This window comes from Podarcis liolepis, assembly GCF_965112155.1.
Source record: "Podarcis liolepis genome assembly, chromosome: 13".
NCBI lineage: Eukaryota > Metazoa > Chordata > Lepidosauria > Squamata > Lacertidae > Podarcis > Podarcis liolepis.
This window is the reverse complement of record NC_139573.1, coordinates 28,158,999-28,184,926: the sequence shown is the minus strand read 5'-3', so window position 1 is coordinate 28,184,926 and position 25,928 is coordinate 28,158,999. Positions and strand designations below refer to the sequence as shown.

Below are 25,928 nucleotides of genomic sequence, written 5' to 3'. Positions count from 1 at the left end.
TCAGGGAGGTTTCTCAGCAGGCAAATCATTATGGGAAGGATTCCCTGGAAAACTGCAGCAGGGACAATGAGTTAAGTCCCCCTATGTTCCATGCCAGGGTCCCAGTCCAGAGCAGTTCCCCTCCCTCCCCCAAGACACAGACACCAGCTATGAGAGGAGCAATTCTTAAAGGCAGAATCATGTGAGCAATCTAATGTGTAATATTAGATTGAAAGAAAGATGGATGTCGAGGGGAGATTGTGTTTCATTGAGAAGGGGCAGGGTGGGGGGGGTGAGAAGGGACAAAGGAGGCATGCTACTTCAGGTGAACCAACTGCTAATTACTGTTTGACCTCTGAACTTGCTGTAAGAAGAATGACCCAAGGTGGAAGCAGTGGATAAGCATAGGATCTCTTGGCTCGTCTCGCCTGTGTTTCTTGTTACTAACTGCCTAAATGGTCCTGTAACCAAACTCTGAAAGATCTGCTGCAGCCCATCTCTACCTCCAAGAAATGAGCAAAATGCTGTTCAGTCCCTGCCATTTCCCTCCCCTCTAATTTTCACTTGCTCTAACCAGTGCAGATTCACCCCAAATGCGCCTTCTTGACTCGTTCTCGGCAGCTTCCTTCCCAGTGCAAACAGAACCTTGGGTCAGATGAGCAGAGGTGGCCCTAGAATTGGGCAGAGGGAGGCAGCTGTCTCTGGTGGCAGACACAAGGGGGCGGGGAGATGAGGGAGGTCTGTAGCAGTGAATGTATGTTGCATGCAGAAGGTTCCAGGTTCAATTCCTGACACCTCCAGATAGGGTTGGGAATCTCCAGTTCTTGAAACCTTGGAGAGCCACTTCCAATCAATGTGGGTGGACCAATGGTTTGATGTTGGCAGTCAGCTAGGGTTCCCTGGAAAACTGCAGCAGGGACAATGAGTTAAGTCCCCCTATGCTCCATGCCAGGGTCCCAGTCCAGAGAATACCAATGATCTGACTTGGTATATATAGAGGGCCTTTCTGTGCGCTATTCCCAGTTCCACAGGTTGTCTTTGTTGGATTTATGCTCCATGGGGATAGGAGCATTCCTGAACTTGATACGTCTTAGCATGGCATTCAGTGGTGGCATTTGGGTTGTGGCAGCGGCAATGGCATTCGCTGGAAACCCGTATCCTTGTCATAAAGTGATTCTGATCAACCATACATGAAAATACATAAAACCCAGCACATTTTGCATGCCATGTTAGGCTTGCTATTTGTGTTTGGGTTCTTACACACTTTCTTAATTCCTAGTTCTTATTCACATCCCTCTTTCCTTGCAGTGGGAGAGGGCAGAATGGGGACCATGCAGAAGAGAGAAACTCTTCTATCACAGAGTTTATACCAAGGTTTCAAAGCATGGTCAGGACCTTGTTTTCATTCAGATCCCTCTGCTCCCATCCACACAATAAATTCAAAGCACTCTTATAGCTTTGGACAGTCATGGCCTCCCCCCCAAAGAATCCCGGGAACTAATAAAAATACAGCCCATAACAAAATACAGTTCTCAGGCTTTTAATATTAATGACCAGTATCAAAAGCTTCTCTCTCTTAAAGTTGTTGTGAAAGAAAGTTCAATAAATGATGGGAAGCACTATGCAAAACAAGAGTCACAAAAAACGCAATGCTAATCTTTTAGTAGTAAGTGGCAGTGCTGCCTGGGTTGAACAGATAGTTGTTGTGCCTGTGAGCTGGACCATGTCTCTTGCTTACAATTTTCTGGTTGCTGTTTGTGTGTTCCAAGCAATGGCCTTGAGTTCTGGCATCCTCTGCTTTCCCATTCCTCAACCTGTTGTCTTGGGACAGGAATGGTGTGCGATACAAAGAATGAAAGATAGCACTTTTCTCCTTCTCCTAGAGTCACATCCTCATCATATGTTTCAAGCACATTGTCAGCCTGGATAGCTCAGTTGGTTAGAGCATGCTGCGGATAACACCAAGGTTGCAGGTTCGTTCCCCGTATGGGACAGCTGCCTATTCCTGCATTGGAGGGAGTTGGACTAGATTATCTGCAACTGTATGATTCTATGAAGCAACTGGCTTCCCCCCCAAAATAAGGGGCCTGTAGTTTAACCCTCACGGGGCTACAATTCCCAGCAACCTTAACCAACTGCAGTTCCCAGGACTCCTTAAGGGTGCTAAATGTATGGTATGGATGTGGCCTGTGTTCTCTAGGGGACTGAGCTGAGCAGTTTGTGTACTGGCTCCTTTCAGACATTTCTGAATTTAGAGTAAGAGTTCATTGCTGCCCTGCACAGCTCTTCACCCCTTCCTCAAGAAGGCAGGCAGGTCAGCTCCAAAGCCAGGCACTCTTCAACCTAGGCATGATGCTAAAAGAAAGCAACCAGATTATGAATCACCTTCAACGTGACTTAATGACACTTTGCCCATACCCTGCTAGGTCTGCATCCCCTTAGTTCACGCCAAAGCATTTCAGAGTGTTACCTGGCTGTGACAGTGGAGGAATTTTCGCAAAACAAACCCTAGTCAAGGAACCAGGGGCCCATGTTGTCCTCCCACCTCCACCCCCCCCATTTCTGTACTTTCAGATCACCAAGTCAGCGCTTGCCAGCGTCTCTTTATGGTGTGTGTCTCTTTCTGTCGTTCCTCCTGGCCTGGTCACCGCCGGAGAGCATATCACCTGAGTAGGAGAAGGAGGATGGAAAGGGTATCCCCCTCAGGGAAGGCGGGACACTTTCAGAGCTGTGAGGACAATGGACCAAGTGAGTGCCATGCAGTGGCATTTTCAGCGCAGTGATGATGCTGTGTAGTGGCTAAAAGATTGAGCTGCAAAACCAGGTTTTCCCTTTTTTAAAAAAACAAAAAACATTCTGCCTCTGCCATGAACTAACTCATACTAAGTGACCTTAGGCAAGCTAACATTGTGTAACACCCGTACCATATATTGAAAGCACGTGGCTTCCCCCAAAGAACCCTGGGAACTGTAGATCACCCCTCACAGAACTATTGCAAGGAAGGTTATGAAGAGAGTTGTTAGTTAAGATAATTAAAAGTAACAGTGAAATTAAGAAATGCAAACTAAGTGAAAAAGACTGAAAAAATTTTCAGATGTGATTGATGGAAGTCTAAAAATTGTATAAGATATGAAATTACGTTAAATGACTGTTGAAAATGATATGTTAAAAACTAATAAAAAGAAAAAAAGAAAGCACGTGGCTTCTCCCAAAGAACCCTGGGAACTGTAGATCACCCCTCACAAAACTACAATTCCCAGTACCCTTAGCAAACTACAGTTCCCAGGATTCTTTGGGGGAAGATGTATGACCTTGGTCTCACTTTCCTATCTGCACTATGGGGGTAATAATACTAATTTACTTCACAGTAACACTTCTGAATACCAGTTGCTGGGAACCACAGGAGGGGAGAGGGTTCCTGGGCTCGCTGGTTTCCCACAGGCATCTAGTTGGCCACTGTGAGAACAGGATGCTGGACTAAATGGCTGATTGGCCTGATCCAGCAGGTCCTTCTTATCTTCTTCATACATACTGTGCAGTTGAATGCTGTAGCTTCAATCTAAGCAGTGAGCAATATGGATAGAACATACATCATAACATCAATTAAAATTAAGCATAAGGATTGTATGGGAAGTGCTTTGAAGACTCTAAAGGTTTGGTATAACTGTCCAAAACAATTAAGGTGGCATCTTCAGAAATGAATTGTGAGGGGGGTAGAGTGCAAAATTCCTGGGTAATTAGCCTCATAGATAATTGTAAAGAACGCTTTAAAAAAAAAAAACAGTCAAAAATCCACACCAAAGTTTTAAAAGAATTCTGCAGTCTGAGTGCACCATGCAAATAATTTATGGAAATGAGTGCAGACCTATGCACGTTACAGAAGTACTTATAAGTTCCCTTCTGGCTTCTGTTATTTCTGCAGGCATTGCCAATATGATTTGAAACCTATCTTTGCAGCTGTGACAGCTAGAAACTTGCATATATATATATATATATAGAGAGAGAGAGAGAGAGAGAGAGAGAAAGAAATTAAACATCACATGTGAAGGTGTGAAAGAAAGCCGTGATGAGTGCTTTTTGTTTTTTTACAAAAACAGTGGCATTGGGAGAATGAAGGAACATTAGCGAAAGAGATTTAACATTTTCACCACTAGCCACTTTTCCAATCCAAATGGTGACCCCCCACCTCCTGACTTCCTTTCCCCACAGTTACAGAAGTATATGGGGGAAATAACTGAAAAACATCAGGAATCCCACAAGGGGAAGAGCAGGGCAATATGGCGTAGGTTTGCCTGCTGGATAAAGATCTACAGACCTATGCAGCTAAACACTCCTCCCTGTTCTCTTGTGTCTCTGTTCAGAATCATGCCCTCTCAAGGTCACTGGCAAAATGTTTCAGACTGAGGCTTTCTGAACCTTGGAGAGGTAAATAGGCCTAGCGGATTGGCACTGGGAACAGCTGAGGAGCAAGCCAATCACTGGAGTCCTTGGATGTATCCAGCACCAATCACCTGAGGAAAGGTGAACAGTGGTGTTGCAGTAATCCCACCCCTTGCCTCCCCCACCGGCTATCTCATTGGTGCAAGGAATAGCTGAGGAGTGTACACACCAATTTTTGATCAAGTGTTGATCAGTGATCAGTGCCAAAGACCTGGGGAGGGGAACTGTGGGCTACATAGAAGTCAGCCAAGGGCCACATTATGGTGTGCAGGTTGCCCTTATGTGATATAGGACCACTCCCCAGCCAATCAGAAGGCTGGGCTGGGAGCCAATCTGGGCTAAAGGTTACCTGAGATGCTTTACGACTGGGACTATGACCTCTGCTTCTCGTCCTGTGGAAGCTGGTCCATACCGGACAGCAGCCACCTTACATTTTGCTCTGTGAGTTTTTTCTCCTTATCAGGCAATCAGTAACCCACAAGGATGTTTGCTTTCAGCTTCTCCTTGAATGCTTCTGCTATTGATGATAAATAAAGATTTTGTTTGAAATGAAGACAGAAGCCATTGAGTGCGAGCTGTTTCTGTTTACAGTTGGTTAAAAGCAGCTCTTTGGGTTATTGGTGTGTATGCGTGTGTGAGGGAACGGATGAATGTGAGCAATATGAAGAACCATTTAACACTGTTTCAGTATAGGCAGTTGCCTGACTCCATCATTCTCAACATCATAATTTTTTTTAGCACCATCAGTGTGCAAATGGAGGTTTGCAGGGTGAACATGACCCAAAGTGCAGCCGGCTGCCACAACGAACTGAGAAATTCTTTTTGAACAATGGAAATAAGGATGGTGGATGTAATAGATATGTCCAAACGCAGTTACACAAAGTGAAGTTTCAGTTCAGGATGAAGACTAAGGGGGATAAATCAAAGATCTAAGGAGATTTGAGGCAGGATTTGAAGTGGGAGGGAGGTAGTGGTTTGGAAAGGAGCTCCAGACCAGACACAGGAGGCAGCAAAAGATGATGGTTGGATGTGTTTAAGGCAGTAGGTGGTATCCATCCACTAACGCAAGGATTTCAGCTTGCTCAACGCAAGTTCCCCTACTTCTCCAAAGGCACTCAATGACTGGTAAATGCCAGACACTTGTTTCTAACTTTTGTAAGATTAAATTAAATATTATTGAATTTTAATTAATTTTATGTTGTCTATAATTTGATTCTAGCTGCTATGCAATTATTTACACACACACACACACACACACACACACACACACACACACAGGCAGCCTTAGGCTCCCTTGCCACAACATTTCTTGCTACACACCTGAGTGAAGCCTGCCCCCCTAGAGGTCCTGCTCAGTTCCCTCTCCACAACTGAGCTTTCTGAGAAGTTGCTAGACATCACCCTGGCACTTTCAAGCCATACTTTGTAATTTTAAGGACCAGAGACTTGCAGATGGAAGGCAAGAAAGGAAGAAAGCTGAGGTTCTTGCGGATCTCAATTCTGCACCCCGTATGCAAATTTCTCTGCTTGTGCAGTGCAATCTCCAAAGTTTGGAACAGACACAGTTTCAGCACAGTAACAATTAAAGAAGATGGGAACCCTATAAGGGACGGGGGATAAATCCAGTTCACACAGAAAGGCTAACATACCTTACAGGCATTTACCAAAGCAATGTGTGAACAGAAACCCAGCCACCCTTGAAAACTTGCCTTTCTCTGAATGTTGCAATGCAGTTCTCCAGCCCAGCAATGTGTACATGTAGATGAATATATCAGTGAAAACAACATGCAAAAATGATTTATACTAGCGAAGATTGCATGCAAAAATGTGTATATTAGGAGAAATGCACACTAAAATACTGGTGAATTTTCATGAATACTTTTTTAAAAAAAATCACAAAGTGATGTGGGAATGTGAAGAACTGAATTTAAGATGGGGGGAAATAGATTCACCCATCCCTAGATGTTGTGCTGAATTCTACTGCACCCACTTTCCCATTTGCCTACTTTTATTCTTTCTATTTTATCCTGCATCTTACTACAGTGGTATCTCAGGTTAAGTACTTACTTCATTCTGGAGGTCCGTACTTAACCTGAAACTGTTCTTAATCTGAAGACCACTTTAGCTAATGGGGCCTCCTGCTGCCGCCGCGCTGCTGGAGCACGATTTCTGTTCTCATCCTGAAGCAAAGTTCTTAACCCGAGGTACTGTTTCTGGGTTAGCGGAGTCTGTAACCTGAAGCGTCTGTAACCTGAAGCGTATGTAACCCGAGGTACCACTGTATTACTTGCTTTATCTTATTGCTCAGTGCTGTCTGCTGCAGCTCTGCTCCTCTTATATACCAAGACCTTACCCAGCAGGGAACTTCACCTGGTGATTAATAAAGTGTCCTGGCTTAACAGTGAACTTGAAGGGCTTGTCATGGCTTGGTAATGAAGCACTTCTTACAACTCAACCTCTTGAAAGCCTCTAGGCTGGTCCCCTCACCTAGATAGGAGCCCAAGGCCCCCTTTATTTACTGTCAGCAAAGTTAGAGTGGCTTTCAATTTACTATGAACACAAAAACCACTTGTGACAGGAATTTGAGGGTGGGGCCCAGGTGTCCTGCTCTGTTGCCAAAAGGGGGGTTTATAGAGCCAAAACTCCAGGAGCTCTTTTCTTTTGGATGCCGGACGGTGGACTGTGCCTGCTTTTTAGGGTATGTGGGATAAAGCTGGTGGGGGCAGTGTGCATGGCGGTAGGATCAGTACCATGGCCAGAGATTACCTTTTAAATGCATTTTTGTGTGGAAGAAGTTGAACATGTGTGCAAGAAACTTTGGATGTGGGTTGTGAGGGCTTTCTGAAAAGAATCAGAATTGTTTGAAGGGACTAGCACTGGGGACCAGCACCATCACTCTTGGTCTTGAATGTGGAGGTGGTTGTTCCCATGTTGGAAGTGCCAACCTTTCATCTGGAAGCTGTTTCCCCTGATCCATAGAGACTTTCCACAGGGGAACATGCTGAAATAAATGCACTCTGCACCAACGCAGGGACAATGTAATCTATTCTTATACCCTACGTTTAATCTATTCTTATATCCTACGCTTAATGGGCTGTGGCATTGAAAGGAGAGCTGGAGCAAAACCTTGCCATCAGCTAAGACCAGGGTTGCACATACAGAGTTATCAGTCTCCCCTGTTTGAATCTTCACTGTGGTGGGCAGAACGGGGGAAATTTGTCATAGAGATACCATCACAATTTGCGATTCGCAAAGAGGGCAACATTCTTTCTTGAACAGCGAGGAATATATTTGGTACTGACAATTTGTAGTGTAATCCTGAAGAGTGTGGGTTTTTTTGTAGGGAATTCACAGCCTATTTGTACATTGCAGTTGACATACAACAATGAAAAACCAGTTCCAGACTCTTAGTCAGGTAGGGTTCTGGGGAGGGAAGGCTGCACTTAAATTCCAATATACTTTCCCTTCGGAGAAGTTGATTTTGCTTAAACCTCAGAGCCTGAATGGTAACTGTATTAGGCATCAGGATGGTATTTGAGAGATCAGAGTGGCTGGTGGTGACGCTCACTGGGGTTTTCTTGTTTGATTGTTTTCCCTTGCAAGTGGCTTGGCTTGCTTGTTTGAGGCTCCTGTTGTTGTCTCATGGGAACCATCCACTGATGCAAACTCCTCTGTGATTGTGGCACACACCATAGTCTGGATCTATGGGGAAGCTTGGAACTGGCTGGTCCCAACTTTGTGTGGAACTAAATGTGACAGTGGCAGGTCTGTGTCTTGAAACACAAGTCACTACCAAAGCGTGATGTGGAAGCCATTGAAAATGAAGAAATTGTGCATGGAGGTGTTGAACTCTTCATGGCTTTGCCATTTCTCTGTTTTGCTCTCTTACACACAAACACACACACACACACAGAGAGAGAGAGAGAGCACACTTTTTTGCTTGAAATCATCCCCACATTTGAAAACATAGCTCTGTGACATCTGATTATGCACTTGGTGCAATGAACAGGGGCAGACTTTGGAATGCAATACAGTCGTACCTCGGAAGTCCGCCGCTACTTCTGTGGCTTCCGATTGGCTGCAGGAGCTTCCTGCAGCCAATCGGAAGCTGTGCCGTGGTTGCTGAACGTTTTGGAAGTCAAACAGTTTTCTGGAATGGATTCCGTTCAACTTCTGAGGTACGATTGTAATTGCTTTGTTGCTTCAGACCATGGGTAGGCAGGCTAAGGCCCAGGGGCCAGATCTGGCCCAATTGCCTTCTAAATCCGGCCTGCGGACGGTCCGGGAATCAGTGTGTTTTTACATGTGTAGAATGTGTCCTTTTATTTAAAATGCATCTCTGGGTTATTTGTGGGGCATAGGAATTCGTTCATATTTTTTTTCAAAATATTGTCCGACCCCCCACAAGATCTGAGGGACAGTGGAAAAAGTTTGCTGACCCCTGCTTCAGATCAAGGATCCACTGAACCCAGCAGTCTATTCTAACAGGCCTGGAGCCGACTTCCCCAACCCGGTGCCCTCCAAATGTTTTAGACTACAACTCCCTTCATCTCTTGCCATTAGCTCTGCCAGTGAGGGCTGATGGGAGTTGGAAGTCTAAACACCTGGAGGTCACCAGGTGGAGGAAGGCTGCTTTGGAATCTCACTAACAAGGTATGGCCTTTCCTGTCATTTTCTTCCAATGTCTAGTAGCTGATAGCTGACGCAACATATTATTTTTGGCTCATGCAACATACTAATCTATGTTTTAATAATCGGAATGCCAATTCATTAAGCAAATGGCGAAATCCATGGAGTTAATATGCCAATTTTCAAAATATTAATTATATATATGCTATTTCTTTATGCTAAATGGGATGACCATGGCAGGAAATGCTGGCTGCTCCGACTTATCATAAGGGATCAATTTAAGATAAGGTATTCACTGCCTTTTGGTGGTGAAAGTCATTTAGCATGCCATCCAGAATTCTGCTACTTGCCCAAGTTGTGAATAAATAAAGAGGTGATGTCGTTTAATGGCTAAGAGAGTAAACTATGAATCAGGATCTCTGCAGCTCAAAAGCGATCTATGCATGCCAAATACTTTATTATTATTAAATTGCTGACACTCTTCCATGCTTTTATACACATCAAATCACCAAAGTTTGGTTCGGAGCCCTTTTTTGAGTTCTGCATAATTTAGATGTACATTGTGTTCTTGGTGTAGTGTCATTTTAAGGTGCTAAATGTTAAAATACGTAAGTCAGAGCTGCCATGGGGTTGGGGGCACCCTTTTCCTTGCCTCCCACACTCTACTCTGCATGGAAGCCCCAAACAATGGATCCTTTTGCCCACTCAAAGGATGACAGAGATTGTCAGAAACAAGGGCTGCTGTTTGGTCTCCAATCCTGAAATGCAGGATTGCCTGGATAGCGCCTGGAAGATCAGAAAGTGGAACCTTATGAGATAGAAGCAGAGCCTAGTGGTGCCTGTTTGGGGCCAGACTGGAGAGCCGGTCTGTGCCTGATATCTCACAGCCTGGTGGACATAGGGCTAAACAGAAACACTGCAGCTTTTATGCAATTACCTGCTGCCTTTATTTTGGCTTCTCACCCTGCGGTTTTACAATTTTTTTGAGACTCGGAAAATGATGCTAAAATCCTGAAGTTTCAGGTCAAACCCAGCATCCTGCAACCCCCTTTAGAACCTTTCTCAATGATCAGTTGCAGCAGTCAATATATAGAGAGCACCAACTTCCAGAAATTGACAGCAGGAGGACAATACCTCTCTTATCTTTTACGCTCAGTTGAAATGAAGGTCCTGACTTCTGATAATGGAAGGAAGAAAAGAAAACAGTGGGATTTCAAAAGCCTATTCTGTTGGCTTTACAACAGCTGGACAAATCTTTGAATTAGGGGAAGTGGAAATAGAAAGAAGGAGCTGTGAAAAATTGCAAGAGAACTCCGAGAAAGTGGGTTTGCACCAATTGTCTTGTTTTTCTGGTACCTGTCAGGGGCACAAAAACTGTTCCCTACTTTGTCCCTGTCTTTGCCTTTTTGAAGAGATTGAACATTTGGAAGCTGCCATTTAGCTCAGTACTGTCTGTTTTATGGAATCGTGGAACTGTAGAGTTGGAAGGGACCAAAAGGGTCATCGAGTCCCACCCCCTGCACTGCAGGAATCTTTTACCCAATGTGGAACTCGAACCCATGACCCTGATATTAAGTCACTACACTGCCTGTCAGCAGCTCTCCAGGTTTTCAGGCCTACCTGGAGATACTGAGGCTCAAACTTGGAACTTCCTGCCTGCAATCAGATGCTCTGCCACAGAGCTATATCTTTCCCACTGGGGATACATTTTACCTTTTGGTACTTGTGAACTAGAATGGCTATTCTTGATGTATCAGCCACTTCCACCTGGCCTCTAGAAACTCTTGTCTCTAGTGCACACCATCGATTCAAACATTTTATTCCACTCTGAAGGAGCGTCTCCACCCCCATTGTTCTACCTAGACACTGAGGTCCAGCTCCGAGGGCCTTCTGGTGGTTCCCTCACTGCGAGAAGCCAAGTTACAGGCAACCAGGCAGAGGGCCTTCTCAGTAGTGGCGCCCGCCCTGTGGAAAGCCCTCCCACCAGATGTCAAAGAGAACAACAACTACCAGACTTTTAGAAGACATCTGAAGGCAGCCCTGTTTGGGGAAGCTTTTAATGTTTGATGCATTACTGTATTTTAATATTTTGTTGGAAGCCGCCCAGAGTGGCTGGGGAAGCCCAGCTAGATGGGTGGGGTATAAATAATAAATTATTATTATTATTATTAGGCCTCCAGGGAGCTCTGGATGGTTAAGCTGAGGGAGAAGAATGACCACCTCAGAGTTACCCAGGGAACTACATGGCTGAGTGAAGATTTGAACCTAGGCGTCTCCAGTTGTAGTCTTAACAATTTAGCCAGTATGCCACCCTAATTCTAAGGACAAAGTTGATTCCAGTTGAGGGAATATACACCAAAAAACCCGCTTCTGTCACATACCTGAAGTTCACCTGGGCCACACAAGAAAGGGAACAAAGCGCAGTGAGACTTGATTAACTATTGAGACCCTGTGGGACAATAGATACATTGCTGTGGACCTGGACAAGGACCTGGACATTCTAGAAAATGAAGCTTACTGGATGTCCTTTGACAAGGCCATATCTGCCAGCTTAACTTTATTTCATGTGGTTGTTGGGGGCATATAGTTGGGAAATTTCATGCATGCTGCATGGAGCTTCTTGGAGGAATTTGGGGAAGGGGTGGGATTCAAAAGTAATAAATACACATATTTTTCTGTTGGCAGGTGGCTCCTCACCTGAGGAAGCATTAGGAAGTGGGGAGGCTGCCCCACCACCCTCCTATCGCAGAAACACACATGAGGTAAGTTCCTAGGGACTGGAGAGCGTTGAATTTTACTTTGTCTCACTAACAAGGAAGCTTTTCTTTCTGGCAGTGCTCCTTGTGTCTTTAATGTGCTCATTGCAGGGAGAAATTCAACAGGTGAAACTATCGGCCTCCCACTAAGCTATCTCTGTACTTGCGTGTTCAGACCCAGAAACCTCCCCCCTAAAATAAATTCACACTTGACTCAAATTTTGGTTTGGTTTTTGGCAGAATTTAGGCCACAACTTTATTGATTACAGAAAGTGACTGGTTGCATAGGCTCTGGTTCGACTAGCTCCCTGCCATGCAGGTAGCACTGACCCAGGGATCCAGCATAGGTCAGCCAAGGGTGAACACCTGGATAAGAGAAAAGCCGGGAACGGCCAACTCCTCCACGCAAATGTCCCCCTGGACTCAGGCACGGGCACAAACCCCTCTCAGGGGTTGACCAAACCATCGAGTCCCCGGATTCCTTTAACAGAATACCCTTCACATAGGGATGGTGAGAGTGTTCTCCCATCCCTGTCACCTGAACCAGAGCCTATCTGCAACCTTACAAGTTGTGACGACTTGCTACGCAGCAGGCGAAACCCAAATGGCAACAGCCAATCAGCCAAGTGGGGAAAATTCCTGCCATGCCCCTGTCCCAACAACAGATGATACACGACGGCATAGCAAGGTCAAGCGCAGCAAGCCCTAAAAGTAGGGAGAGGTGGGCGGGTGTTCCGAATGCACGCACCGAAAGAGGAAGCTCAGGGTCACATGCATGGGCATAAATAGGTCCCTTGAACCGTTTGGACTGCGGCCCATTGGCCAGATTGTACCCAGCTTGAAGGGACCTACCAATCGGGTGTTGTGGCTAACCAATTATACCCACCCGCAACACAGGGTGTCGGTTGTCCAGGTCTCACCACAATACGTGCCCTCTTTAAGGAGGGCCCCGATTTGTTGAGTTTCTGCCTTTTTTGCTACTGCTAAAGAGACCTGGGCTGGATCTACACTGACTTTTTAAACGTTATTAGAACGATATTAGATATATCGTTCTAAAATGTCACAGGACATACTAGTACCGTAAGTTAAAAACGTTCCTTATCTTTTTGTGTGTGTGTTGTCAAAAAGCAGTTTCCCTACTGCTGGTTGCTCGGCAGCGCCCTCTGTTGTCACGTTTTAATAACGTATCATTCACGTTACAAGCGAAAAACATAATATGTCCATCTATGTTATAAAAACCATAACTTATAAACCATGAGTGTAGATCTGCCTAAAGAGCTCTGAAAGGGGAAGGGGAAAGGTGGCCACCATAATCGCAGGGCCCTTTGCTATACTCCCCAGGCATTTGTAGAACTTCATGAACTGGTCATGGACAGGAACAACGAGCTTCGCTGGATGGAGGCTTCTCACTGGATCAACCTGGAAGAGGATTTTGAGGAGATGGGGCACTGGGGAAGACCACACCTCTCCTATTTGAATTTCCAGAGCCTTCTGGAGGTGCGCAGGGCTTTCAGCAAAGGTGAGGGAAATTGCTGTGAGGTTTGTGCCTGTTGTCGCTCTGTGGCTTTCAGGAAATGCAGCATTTATGTATGAATTGGCCCCCAGGTTGAGCACAGGCAATCATTTTTAGGAGCAGCTCTGCTTGCCTACAACACATAGGCAAACATGCCCACCACTTCCAATTCCCTCTCGCCTAAATCCTGATTCTACGTTATTTGTCCTTGCAAAGGGGAAGATATAAAAATTCCAAATGACCATGTTGTTTTGCCCCTAGAATAGATGTCCCTAGGATAATTTTGAAGACCCTGTCCAGGGCCCCACAAAACAAGGGTTATCTCTTTCAGTAAAGTTTGATATTAATACATATATTTTTAAGGTAGCTTAGGGGGAAAAATATGTTTCAACCCATTCAACAGCATGAGCATAACCTTGCTGAAAAATCTGGACTTTCCGAAATAAGAGTGACAACAATTTGTTGGGGGAACTGAATAGTCATCTGGAAAGATTCCCAAATCCTCTTCCTTTGTACCTTTGAAATTTTAGCAGGCATATCTTCTGAATTGTCAGGTTTCAGCCAGTGTGTTCCTTCTTTCTACTCTTCTAGGAACTGTTCTTCTAGACCTGCAAGAGAAGAGCCTAGCTGGGATTGCCAATCAGATGCTTGATGAAATGATCCATGAAGGGAAGATCAAGCCGGATGACCGAGAGTTAGTCTTAAGGACTCTCCTACTTCAGCACAGGTACACTTCCAAAGCACAGCACAAAGTCAAGACGTGATCCCATTCCCTCCCTGCTGGCTCCAAATTCAGCCAGAGTGCAGGACGGTGCCCATGTCATATGTGGTGTTTGTGCCACTTAGAGAGTCTCTAGAGTGCAGTGTGTTGCGGATAACCCCAGACGCACTGGCAGAGGAAGAGGAGTGCAGGGGGAGCGCACCGCCCCCAGCAGCGTGATCACGGCAGGGTGCCATCGTGGCTGCCCCCCGCCATGCTGGGCACCACGCCCCCACAGGTGAGCCACACCGCCACCTGCTCTCTGCCCCCCGGTGCCAGAGCATGAAGCTCTGCCACTGCCCAGACTTCCTCCTGAGCTTGAATCAGGGGCAGGGAAATATCCTCACAACCATTTATGAGGGTTTGGAAGCTCAACACTATAGAGACAATACCTTTCCCAGCTAGGACTGGGCCTCATCTGCCCCATCTTGTGTGGGGTGTTGAGCCTACTGAATATTGGCTCCCAACCTCTGACAGTTTCACATGTATCAGTTGCCTGTGAATGAAACCAGTCATAAAGTATTTATTAATTTTAATTATTTACTGGATGCCTGCTTGTCCGAGGTCCTAGACATTAAACGTTTCTCCTTCCCTCCCTGCCCCTTCTTTCTTGGTTCCTTCCCTTCCCCTCATTTATTTCCCCCTTTGTCCAGTCACCCTGATGAGTCTGCTTCAGTGGGGACTCTTCTGCCTGGGCGGCTGGACAGAACTGATGGCCAGGACTCAGGACAGCCACTTCTGCAAGAACATCACCAGATTGAGATGAAGACCTTCCCTGCTGACTCAGAGCAGGTAAGAGAACTTTCAGTCAGTGGGTTTAGGAGATAGAGAAGACCAATCTTGTGAACTCAACTCCAGGAACTCTGGGACTTGAACCAGAATGGAGTCACACTATGTTAAGGCTGGGACCAATTTGTGATCAGTCCTTGGAGCCCTCTTCAGGTATAGAAGGGCACTTACAACCCACTGTTCATTTGTAAATCAAAAGCCTTTCATTTTGTATGCCTGTTTGGCACCATAAGATACTGATGCTCTGTTCTCCGAAGAAGGCATGCAGATTAATAAGAGCACCTTTACTCAGAAGTAAGCCTCACTGAGTTCAATTGGATTTTCTCCCTGCTAAGTATATTTAGAGTTGCAGCCTGAATCTGCAAAAGTTGTCATTTAAAAAAATAAATATTAAAATTTGGAAATAGGAATACAGAAATTGATATCAAATGTCTTTTTTATCAAAGCTAAAAAGCTAATCTAAATAAAAAGACAGACCAGAAAGGGAAAGAGAGAAAGAGATAGAAAGACAGAGAAAGAAAAGAGGAAAAGGAAAAGAAAGAATATATATCTGTCAGCTTTATATAAAAAATATTCAACACATCCACTTCAAGATAACACCCAACAAATCTACTTTTTATAAACCAACATTATCTTCCCTCTTCAAACCCAAATGTCATGAGTGCATTTTCTTTTCCACACAAAAAGGCTATAAGAAGTTTCCAGTCTTTAGTAATTGTTGGTAATGACCTTTCTCTTTGCCATCTCAGCTAAATCCAGTAATTTTGACAACAGTTCCTCCATTGTAGGTAATTATGAGTCTTTCCATCTTTGTGCATATAAATGTCTCGCTGCTGTAATCATATATTGAAAATGAAGTTCCATAGCCTTTTTCAAATTATATATTCGTAAGTCCCAAAAAGGAAAAGTTGCCATGCTTTCAGGGAAGGGTGAGTGCAAATATATATGCATTCTGAAGGCAGATTTCTGTTCCAATGGTCAATATTTGCATTTATTTATTTATTTTAAAGAAAAACTAGTACAACATTTAAAAACAACAATAACCCAAGACCCCCACCAAACACAGCAGATCTTCATATTTACATGTTAGATTTGGAGTTGACATTCACAACTAAATGATTGACTGACATAAATGACTGAAAATTCTAATTCATTCATAAAAATGAAAACATTGTATTCTGAGAATTCCCCATTCTGAGGGCAGCAACAGAGCACATACTGTGAGATGAACTTGGGCCATGTCAACCTGCCTCATGACTTGGGGGTTAACTGCTTGCTTCTCTTGTTGCAGGAAGGCTCCAGCGGTGGTATTAAGAAGCCACTGGCAGATAAGATCCCACCTGATGCAGAAGCGACACTGGTCCTGGCCGGTAAGTACTCTTAACTTGTGCAATGGCACTGTTAGGACTGGATAGTGGGACCCTCATAACCCTAGGACCTTCAAATGGTGCCCGAGAGCTAGAAGCAGCAACACATATACAAGGAAGGGTAGAGCTTTGGCAGGGTGAGAGTGGCAGTGAGGTGAGCCAATCAGACACCACCTATGGGGTTGTGGAGGGGCCAATGAGTGTCTTAGAGCAATGAGGGGAGGCCAGGCGAGAGATTGTGGCGGCCATTTTGGGTGCCATGCTCTCGCTCTGTGCTCTCACTCCCCAAAAGTGCTTTGGGGGGGGGCTGCAATCTTGTGCAACCACCAGCATTGCACATTTGGGGGCATCACCTGAGATTGCACCCCCAAAAAGCACTGGGGGGGGGCAAGATCATGATGCGGGTCATGTAACTCACCCAGGAGCACATCTTGAAAGATGCATGTCCTGGTTTTTGACCTGAAAAAGTTGGGCAGTATGGATTGTAGTCTGCCCCGATACCTTCATGAATACAAATAATAAAGAATACCTAATAAACAGGATGTCTGGAGGGCTCCTTTCTCAGAGGTCTCCAGATATTGGAAGAAAAAAGAAGGAACATTGAATGGGACCCAGGGCCTCAGTAGTCTGTGTTAGAGCTACCCTATTAACCACAAAAGACTAGCGAAAGCATTTCTGTGCTCCCAGCTCCACCTTCCTTCTTCCTTTCTTTTCTCTTCCTTTTTTTTTTTAAAAAAAATAATTAACCAAATTTAAAATCACAAAAAATTAACCAGATTCAAAATGTCCGTCCAGCGTAGCCTTAGACGTTTTGGTGTTTGAGATGGAAAATCCAAAAAAGATGCTCCCTATGGTTGCTACAAATATATTAATTTTTAAAACAACAACAACAACAACAACAACAACAACAACAACAACAACAACAACAACAACAACAACAGACAACTTGCTGGAGTTTAAAATTGCCACAAATTTGCCCCTCCACCCTACATAATGGTAGAGCCAGTCCTGATTCAAGCCAACATGGGATATAATATAACTTCTTCCTTCTACAAGATGTATGCTAATCTAGCAAGTTTGGGAGGAAGGAAGTATGTTCTGGTTCTTGCTTGCCTTGTGCGTTTTGTCAGGGGGAGCCATGTTTCTCCCTGGCAAAAATGCTGCTTCGCTTCTCTATCTGGCTTAGCCAAACTCATTTGCAAACTTTGCTCACTTTGCTGTCTCTCGTTTTCTTCCCGTGTCCCTATTCTCTTCCACTCCACCTCCCTTTGCCTCTGCCTGGATCCCTTCCTTTCCTGCACATGGTTTGTGTTTCTTTTTCTTTCTGTTTCTGTGCTAAGCCCCCTAAATGATGCCCCATACCCATCCATCCTCCTTTCAGGCCGTGCCAGCATCGTGGACCATCCCACTCTAGCCTTTGTGCGCTTGAAGGATGCTGTAGAACTGGACTATGTTCTGGAGGTTCCTGTGCCTGTCCGATTCCTTTTTGTGGTTCTGGGCCCAGATTCCCCTCACGCCAACTACTACCATGAAATTGGGAGAGCCATCTCAACAATGATGTCCGAAAGGGTAAGTTTGAACCCTCCATAGCTTCAACTTGCCCAAAAAAGTACAGTGGTACCTCGGGTTACAGATGCTTCAGGTTACAGACTCCGCTAACACAGAAATAGTACCTCAGGTTAAGAACTTTACCTCAGGATGAGAACAGAAATCACGTGGTGGCGGCGCGGTGGCAGCAACGGGAGGCCCCATTAGCTAAAGTGGTACCTCAGGTTAAGAACAGACCTCCAGAACAAATTAAGTTCTTAACCTGAGGCACCACTGTAGTTGGAATTTCCTTTCAAGGAAGGAAGGATTGTATAGGTTAGGCACGGGGAACTTGTTGATTTCCAGGTGTTGTTTCCCATCACCTCTGACCATTTTGCCATGCTAGCTGAGGCTGGGAGTCCAGCAACATTATTCTGCAGGGCCACCGGCTTTTCCCATCCCTGTTTTAAGATCTAGAATTTCCCTGCATCTGCTCAATCACCTGAGTATGGTAGACAGAAGCACTCTGGAAAGGTTGGACCTCATACTCGTGTTGCAAGCTTAACTTAACTCTTCTGGAAAAACAGGAGCTAAAAGTGTTAAAAGTAGCATGTTGAATTAAACAATGTGGACCTGGCCATGTGCCACAAGCCATGCCATCATTCAGGACACAGGAAGATCCTGCGGAAATTCACCCCACGAACTGCCCCTTTTAAACCCTCCCAAGCACAACATTTGCCTCCCTGAGTCTCCATGTTTTTCCTTCTTCCCTTACTAGGTGTTCCGCCTTGACTCCTACATGGCAGGAAGTAGGCAAGACTTGTTGAAGAGTCTGGATGCATACCTGGACTGTTGCATCGTCGTCCCGCCCTCTCATATCCAAAGTGAAACGCTCGTTAAGTCGTTGTTCCCAGTGCAGAAGGAGCTCCTGCGAAAAAGGTACCGGCCGGAGGAGAGGACGGAGCTCACCAAACAGCTTGGTATGTATGAATCACTGTGGGGTGATCTGCAGGGAACTTTGCCTGATCGCTACCAAGCATACCTAGGGAACCTAGGAAGCTGCCTTAGGCTGAATCAGATGATTCTGTCATCTAGCTCAATATTGCTTCCACTAAGGGCCCATCCATACTTACGTTTTGCCCCGCACTTTCTAAGCACAGGTTTGTGCTTTCCTGGTCCATGTCCAGGCACTCCCCCGCCTCCACTGCTTTTCCCAGGAAAACCTGCTCTTTGACGTGGAATTGGAACAAACAGCAACTCAGGTTTTCATTGGAATTATTGTCGGCAGTGAAGAGAGGGTTTTCATAGGGAAAGCACCGGGGCAAAACAAAGCACTTGGACACGGAGATTCAAAGTGCAGACCTGCAAATAATAATAATAATAATAGTAATAATAATAATTTTACCCTGCCCATCTGACTGGGTTACCCCATTCACTCTTGGCAGCTTCCAACATATATAAAAGCATAATAAAGCACCAAACATTAAAAGCCTAGAATGCGACACAAAAGGGGGTCTGGAAGAGCCCTAAGTGGAAGTGGCCCTCCAGTATTTCAGACAGGTCTCCTAGCGTTACCTGGAGATGCTGAAGATTGAGCCTAGACTCTTCTGCATGGTAAGCAGATGCGCTCTCCCTGAACTATGGTACTTCTCAGATGTTATATATTATCACCCAAACAGTTTGGTGCCTTTGCTCCCACATGGCTTAATTACATTTGCAGAATTTTTAAACATACATATTTTTATACATGTATTTTTATTGATTTTCAGAAGTGTCTAATAAACTCATTTTGTATGCAGGTTTGACTAATGTACACATTAAAACAACTTCTAATAGAGTGCATTTTTAACACTATTTTTACTAATATATTCATTTTTATGCATACTTCCCCTTGATGTATGTATTTTTGTAAACATTGCTTGGTTGTAGAACTGCATCGCAAAATTCAGGTAAGTGAGAATTTCAGAGGATGGCTATGCTTTGGTTCTCACAATGCTTTGGAACCTGAATTTGATGGATTCAACTTTAAACAAGAACCAAATAGAATTCTTCATCCCTGCAGCTGCCCCACACCTAATGTCATAGATAATGTCAGGTGTAGGGCAGGTGTGTGTAGCTTTGCCAAACTTCTTCACAGGCCAAATGTGGAGACCTGTTGTGGGGTTCCTCACCGCTGCCTTAAGCGCTTCCCACAAGATTTGGGATGAAACTCATGAGCTCCACATAACGCAAAACCTATGTTCGCAAAAAACGAGGCTTACAGCCCTATTGCGGCCTCCAGTAAAACATCAGTCCTCTTTTCCCTTCATTCATTCAGCCTTGTCAGTCCCTGTGTTCTTATGTCTCATACAGAGCAAGAATTGCAGGGCCAAGCCTTCAAGACCCCAGAAAAGGATGATGATGACCCCTTGAGCAGGACTGGCCGGCCTTTTGGAGGGCTGGTGAGGGACATAAAACGCCGGTACCCCAAGTACCTCAGTGACATCACGGACGCTCTCAATGCTCAGTCTCTGGCTGCCGTCATCTTTATCTACTTTGCTGCCCTTTCTCCTGCCATTACCTTTGGAGGCCTTCTGGGTAAGGGAGCCAGGGCTGCTCGCTGCACCCGGACAAGTAATCACAAACTGATTATAAGTGAGGAAGTACTGTTATGAAAATGAGGAAAATATTGCATCAAACTGGAGTTCCCAGCAGCTCAGCACCACTTTCCCTCTTGAGTTTCTGCTGGACAAAACAGGACGGGAAGTAGAATGACATAAAGTTTCCCAGCAGGTTGGGCTATGCTGGTTTGTTTGTTTTCTCCACATCCTTCTCATATGTAGGTGGAGCATGGCAGGGGCGAACAAAGGCTAACCAACACCGAGGGTGCGGCAAACCACCGGCTGCGCACGCATTGCGCCACTACGTACAACGCATGCATAAAACACCGGGCATGTGCTGTACGTAGTGGCTTGCCGCTGGCACCACCTAAGCGCCATACGGACAGTGGTAGGATCCTCTGCTTGTGGCTGCAGCAGTGGCAGAGGGATCCTCTGGCTGTAGCGGCGAGGGAGGGATCCCACCGCCATCTGTACAGCGCTCAGGCGGTGCCGACAGCAAACCGCTATGTACAGCACATGTGCGGCATCGCTATGTACAGCGCATGCATGCAACACCACGCATGCGTTGTACGTAGCGGTTTGCCGCCGGTGCCGCTCGAACGCCCTGCAGACAGTGGTGGGATCCTCTGCTCGCTGCTGCAGCTACAAACGGAGGATCCTCCACATGCGGCTGCGGTGGTGTGATGGCTGCTCGTGCTGCTGCACCCAGGGGTGGCGGGGAGTGCCTTCTTGTCACCCCTCCAGACATGGTACTGGGGGGGCGCCATCCACCCCCCTTGTGACGCCACTGGGACTTGGCCACATGAACAACAGCTAGAAAATTATGCCAGAAAAACCCTATTAGAGGCTACTTCCATGTCTTGCTTGCTGACTGATTTGCTTATAGAACAGTTTTATACCACTATTCCCATAATCAATGCTCCAACATAGCTTACATGTAAAGTAAATAGTTATAAAAGCAATTTAAAGCACAAAAACATCTGTATCACCTTTGGACTGCAGGCACTCCTTTGCTACTCATCTTCAACTATGTGAAATTTATTTTTTGACATTTATTTTATTCTTTTAATGGCTGGATGCTGGTAAACTAAGAGACCTTGGTGACATCTCCTCCAGCCAAGGGGTTCGGGGAAGAATAAGAAAGATAAACTCTGGCACACCTTCCGGAAAGATCTCTAGCTTACATTACAAAGCAGATACTTAATAGACCTGGTTATTTACTCAGCAAGGAAAATAGTTTGACCATTTTAGCAGTCGGCCCCTCCCTGGTTGTTGTTTCTTTTGCAGAATCCTGTCTTACAGCTATAAAATCAGAGGGCTGGAGGGGACCCTGAAAACCAAGGCCACCCACAACCCCAAACTCATTACAGTAATTAAGGCTGGTGATAGATGGCATTTGTTAAATAGGACTTAAAGGGATTTTTGCTCATGGTGTGCCTCCATTCATGTCACTTTCAGCTTCGACAAGCAGGCTTTTGTTTTGTTATCAACAGCAAGACAAAAGAAATAAGGATGTGCCTTGAGAAGTTAAACTTCTCTTAAGAAGAAGCATTGTCTATCTCCAGTTCAAAAAAATTCAGCCCTCTTACTGATGTGCCAGTTAGATCTCTGAAGTTTCTTAAAGCAGGAAACACCCCAGGTTTGTTCTTTCTTGCCGATAATCTGCTGTTGCTTCCAGGTGAGAAGACTAAGAAGGAGATGGGAGTATCTGAGCTTCTGATCTCCACGGCAGTCCAGGGTGTCATCTTCTGCTTGCTTGGAGCTCAACCTTTGCTTGTGATTGGCTTTTCTGGCCCCCTTCTGGTCTTTGAAGAAGCCTATTATGGGGTAGGTATCCTGCTATAAATAACATCCCTGTTGAATGATTACTTGTTTCAACACACTGAAAAGCTTCTTTAAACTTATGCAGTCCCCAGATCCACCCTGCTAATCAATGGAGATCACCATATGTTACCCGTCCATTCAATGGTTAGCATAAGATGTAGTGAGGACTGTTAGTTTACACTGCTTTTAAAACAGGGTAGGCAAATTTGAAATGGAGGACAGTTCTATTATTCATGGTCTTTAGCTATTACATGAAATGGAACTTCCATGTTTGCAGGCAGTATATCTCTCATTACCAAGAACAGCATAGAACCCTAACCACTTTCCAGGTGTGGAGAGCCAGTGTGGTGTAGTGGTTAAGAGCGGTAGTCACGTAATCTGGGAAACCGGGTTCGTGTCTCCGCTCCTCCACATGCAGCTGCTGGGTGACCTTGGGCCAGTCACACTTCTGTGAAGTCTCTCAGCCCCACTCACCTCACAGAGTGTTTGTTGTGGGGGAGGAAGGGAAAGGAGAATGTTAGCCGCTTTGAGACTCCTGAAGGGGAGTGAAAGGCGGGATATCAAATCCAAACTCTTCTTCTTCTTCTTCTAGCTGATCACAGATGGAGACAGAATGCTAGATTAGGCAGCTTTTGATCCAGTAAAACCATTCTGCCTGAGCGTTTGCAGGTTTATTTCCATAACCCTAAGACGGGGTGGGAAGCATCTTGCCCTCCAGATGTTGTTGGACTCCAGTTCCCATCAGCCTCAGCCAACATGACTAATGATCAGGGATGGATGGGAGCTGGGAGTCTAAAAACATTCACATTCCTGCCATAAATGGCAGAAACTTGCTTCCTTTTAAAAGATCAAAGCTCAGATTCTTAAGATGTTGAACCTCACATGTACCAAACTCTGCTTGCTTGTTGTGACCAGAAGCCACAGACCTGGCTATAAATGTCTATGCAGGTTTCACAGGAGGAACGGGCTACAAGATTTCAGCATGGCCCGTGTAGTGTATCACAAGAAGGGCCAATACTCCAGATTCTGGATAGCTGTTTAATTCCAGAGCAAGTTCAGCTGAGGGGGAAAGAACCATCAACATCTCACTAGCTTCTCCTTTGCTTTCCTCTCTGCACCCCACCCGTTTCTCTCTACACAGTTTTGTCAGAGTTTAGGGATTGAGTACCATCCGGGAAGAGTCTGGATCGGCCTCTGGCTTATAATATTGGTATTGGTGGTGGTGGCTTTTGAGGGCAGCTTCCTGGTACGTTACATCTCCCGCTACACCCAGGAGATCTTCTCCTTCCTCATCTCCCTCATCTTCATCTACGAGACTTTCTTCAAACTCTACAAGGTAACATGGCTTATATTTCATTCTCCCTCCCTTCCTTTGCTTTTGTGAGGGAGCAGCTTTGCTGGCACAAGGAACAGGCTGCTTCATGGCCACAGGGTTCCTCAAGACCCATGAGGCAGGGCTGAAAGGTGGTCCATCATGGCCGTGGGTTTTTTTTATATATATAAGATATTTGTTAAGGATTTTAAACAATCAATTCACCAAACACATATAAAACCATCACCCAAATACAACAAACAAAGAAAAACAGAAAAGAACAAAAAAGTAACATATAACAAGAAACAAAAAACATACAACCAGATCAGATATCCAACAACCATATTTTCTTAACCTTTTGGACTTCCTCACATCTCCCGTTCCTGCGTTCCCAGTTATAAAATTATAAACAGCAATTTATCACCTTATTTCAACTCCTATTTTGTAACTTTCAAATATTATGTCTCCGACTTTAAATATTTTTATCAAATACTTAAATACTTAGTTTAGACATAATGTTGTTCCAAAATTTATCTTTTTATCAAATCTCACTTATTCTCATATTTCTTTCAACTGAATTACTGGTGCCGTGTTGTTTTCAGTCCTGCATCCTTCTTAACACTCATACAATTTACAATGTTTTTGTAAATAGTCCTTAAACTTTTTCCAGTCCTCTTCCACTGCCTCTTCTCCCAGGTCTCCATCATGGCCGTGTTTGAGCACTGAGCTGTACATAGTACCTATTTTCCATTGTCTCATGTGTGGCTTGGCTTCCTTTGTGCTTGAATGCTGGATCCTGAGAGATTTGGGGCCCATCCACATTATCATTTGTCCAAGAGGCATTATTACTATTATTATTATTATTATGTGGACAGGCGGAGTCCCCCTAACCCCAGGCAACCCCCGAGCAGAATAATGACTCAAGAAAATGCGCTATGGGATTAAAATTGCCACAACTTTATTAGGTTTCAGATGTAGGGAGACTTTGGCTCAGGCATTGGGCATTTATCTTTCCCAGTCCCCAGCCGGGGATCTGGGAGACATCAGGGTTATCCAGAATGTGGGGGGATTGGGCTGGCTCTGGAGAACATATGTTCAAGCAGAGAGCCCGCCCCCTGTTTCGCCGTCGTTGCAAGGGAGAGCAATGACAACCTCTCAGCATATGGCCAATGCCTCCCCTCAAAACGACCCCTTTAACGGGGAACCCTGGGATCACCACCACATGGGCTGTGTGGGTCACTGCTTCATGCCCCCTCCCATTTAGGGGGAGGGGGCATTAGTAGACTAAAGGATACTGCCCAAGGCCTGAAACCGCCACCTGAGGCCACAAAATCACGGTCTTGCCGCCAAGACTACCTACACCTGAAAAGGCCCTTTGCCATCCGACATCCATTCCAAAAGGCCATGCCTAATGTCACTCAATTTCAGCTCTGTGACCAGAAATCACAGGGCAAATGGAAGTGTGGCTGGGCTCTTGGTCTTGAGTTCTGAGCATGAAAAATGACCCGTCTTCAGACTTTTCATGTTGTCTTCAGGCAGACCACACCATACAGTTAAAGCACAAGACTGCCCTCAAAAAATCCTGGAAACTGTAAATTGTATGGTCCAGAGCTTGGAGTTTTAGCTCTGTGACTGAGAAAACTACTTCCTCCCAAAGGAGCACAGGGAAGCTCAGGCCCAAACCGTATGTTACAAGGAACACACAGCATCTTTCTTACAATGTTTTGTTAAAGACACACGATATGCATGTAAGAATGTAAGATATGTTTACGAAGCTGCCACCTAGTGGCCAAAAGTGTTTCTTGAGGAAAAAATTGGAACTGAGCATGCCTATGGCCTTTGGGAGTGGTTCCAAGATGGATGTCAGACTAAAAACTATATAACAGAAACCAAGATATTAAACCAGTTATTGTTCATTATAACTCTCGCAGCTTGCTCGGTTTCTGCCTGCCTCACTCCATTTCAGAGCTTGATGGTGTCATGCTGCTTCTTTAATTAACCGTTGTCTTGGAGGCAATATGTGAAAAACAGCAGCTGTGTTTCATGTTAGTCATTTGCACCTCAAGCATCTTTCTCAGTGTTCTCCATCCCATTGTTTTGGGTCATCAGGTGAGCAAGAGACAGGGCTTTGAGGTTCTCAGATCATATCCCCACAAGCTTTTTTTCAACCAAAGTTGCAAGGGTTTTTTTATTGCAAATATGCAGTCATTTGCGTGTTTGTTCCCTGTGGCAACCAGCCCTGCCACTTTTATCCCCATTTTACAGATGGAAAAACCAAGACAGGGAGGCACAAGACTTTATCCAAAGCCACCCACTAAATCCATAAGCGAACAGTGTATCTCCCACATGCATTAATATGTGCTCTGTTAATCTCAATTGATGTTCCCTGTGTATTACTGCATTTCTGCTACTGAGAGATGTCCTTTTGTCTC

At 45.0% G+C, this 25,928-nt stretch overlaps 1 protein-coding gene across 2 annotated transcripts in view; it reads left to right on the top strand.

Annotated features, from left to right (window-relative positions):
- SLC4A1 (solute carrier family 4 member 1 (Diego blood group)) overlaps positions 1-25,928 on the top strand; it is a 46,659-nt gene that overhangs the window by 7,782 nt on the left and 12,949 nt on the right. Inside the window, exons 1-11 of one of the 2 annotated variants that reach the window (XM_083471632.1) lie at positions 2,559-2,727; positions 11,734-11,810; positions 13,146-13,323; positions 13,909-14,044; positions 14,731-14,869; positions 16,158-16,236; positions 17,615-17,802; positions 18,539-18,740; positions 20,113-20,337; positions 22,039-22,187; positions 23,326-23,520. In XM_083471632.1, coding sequence (XP_083327758.1) covers positions 2,586-2,727; positions 11,734-11,810; positions 13,146-13,323; positions 13,909-14,044; positions 14,731-14,869; positions 16,158-16,236; positions 17,615-17,802; positions 18,539-18,740; positions 20,113-20,337; positions 22,039-22,187; positions 23,326-23,520 — 1,710 coding nt within the window. In that variant the 5' untranslated portion in view covers positions 2,559-2,585. Of the gene's footprint in view, positions 1-2,558; positions 2,728-11,733; positions 11,811-13,145; positions 13,324-13,908; positions 14,045-14,730; positions 14,870-16,157; positions 16,237-17,614; positions 17,803-18,538; positions 18,741-20,112; positions 20,338-22,038; positions 22,188-23,325; positions 23,521-25,928 lie in introns of those variants that run through there. The other variant, XM_083471633.1, reaches the window with a different exon arrangement.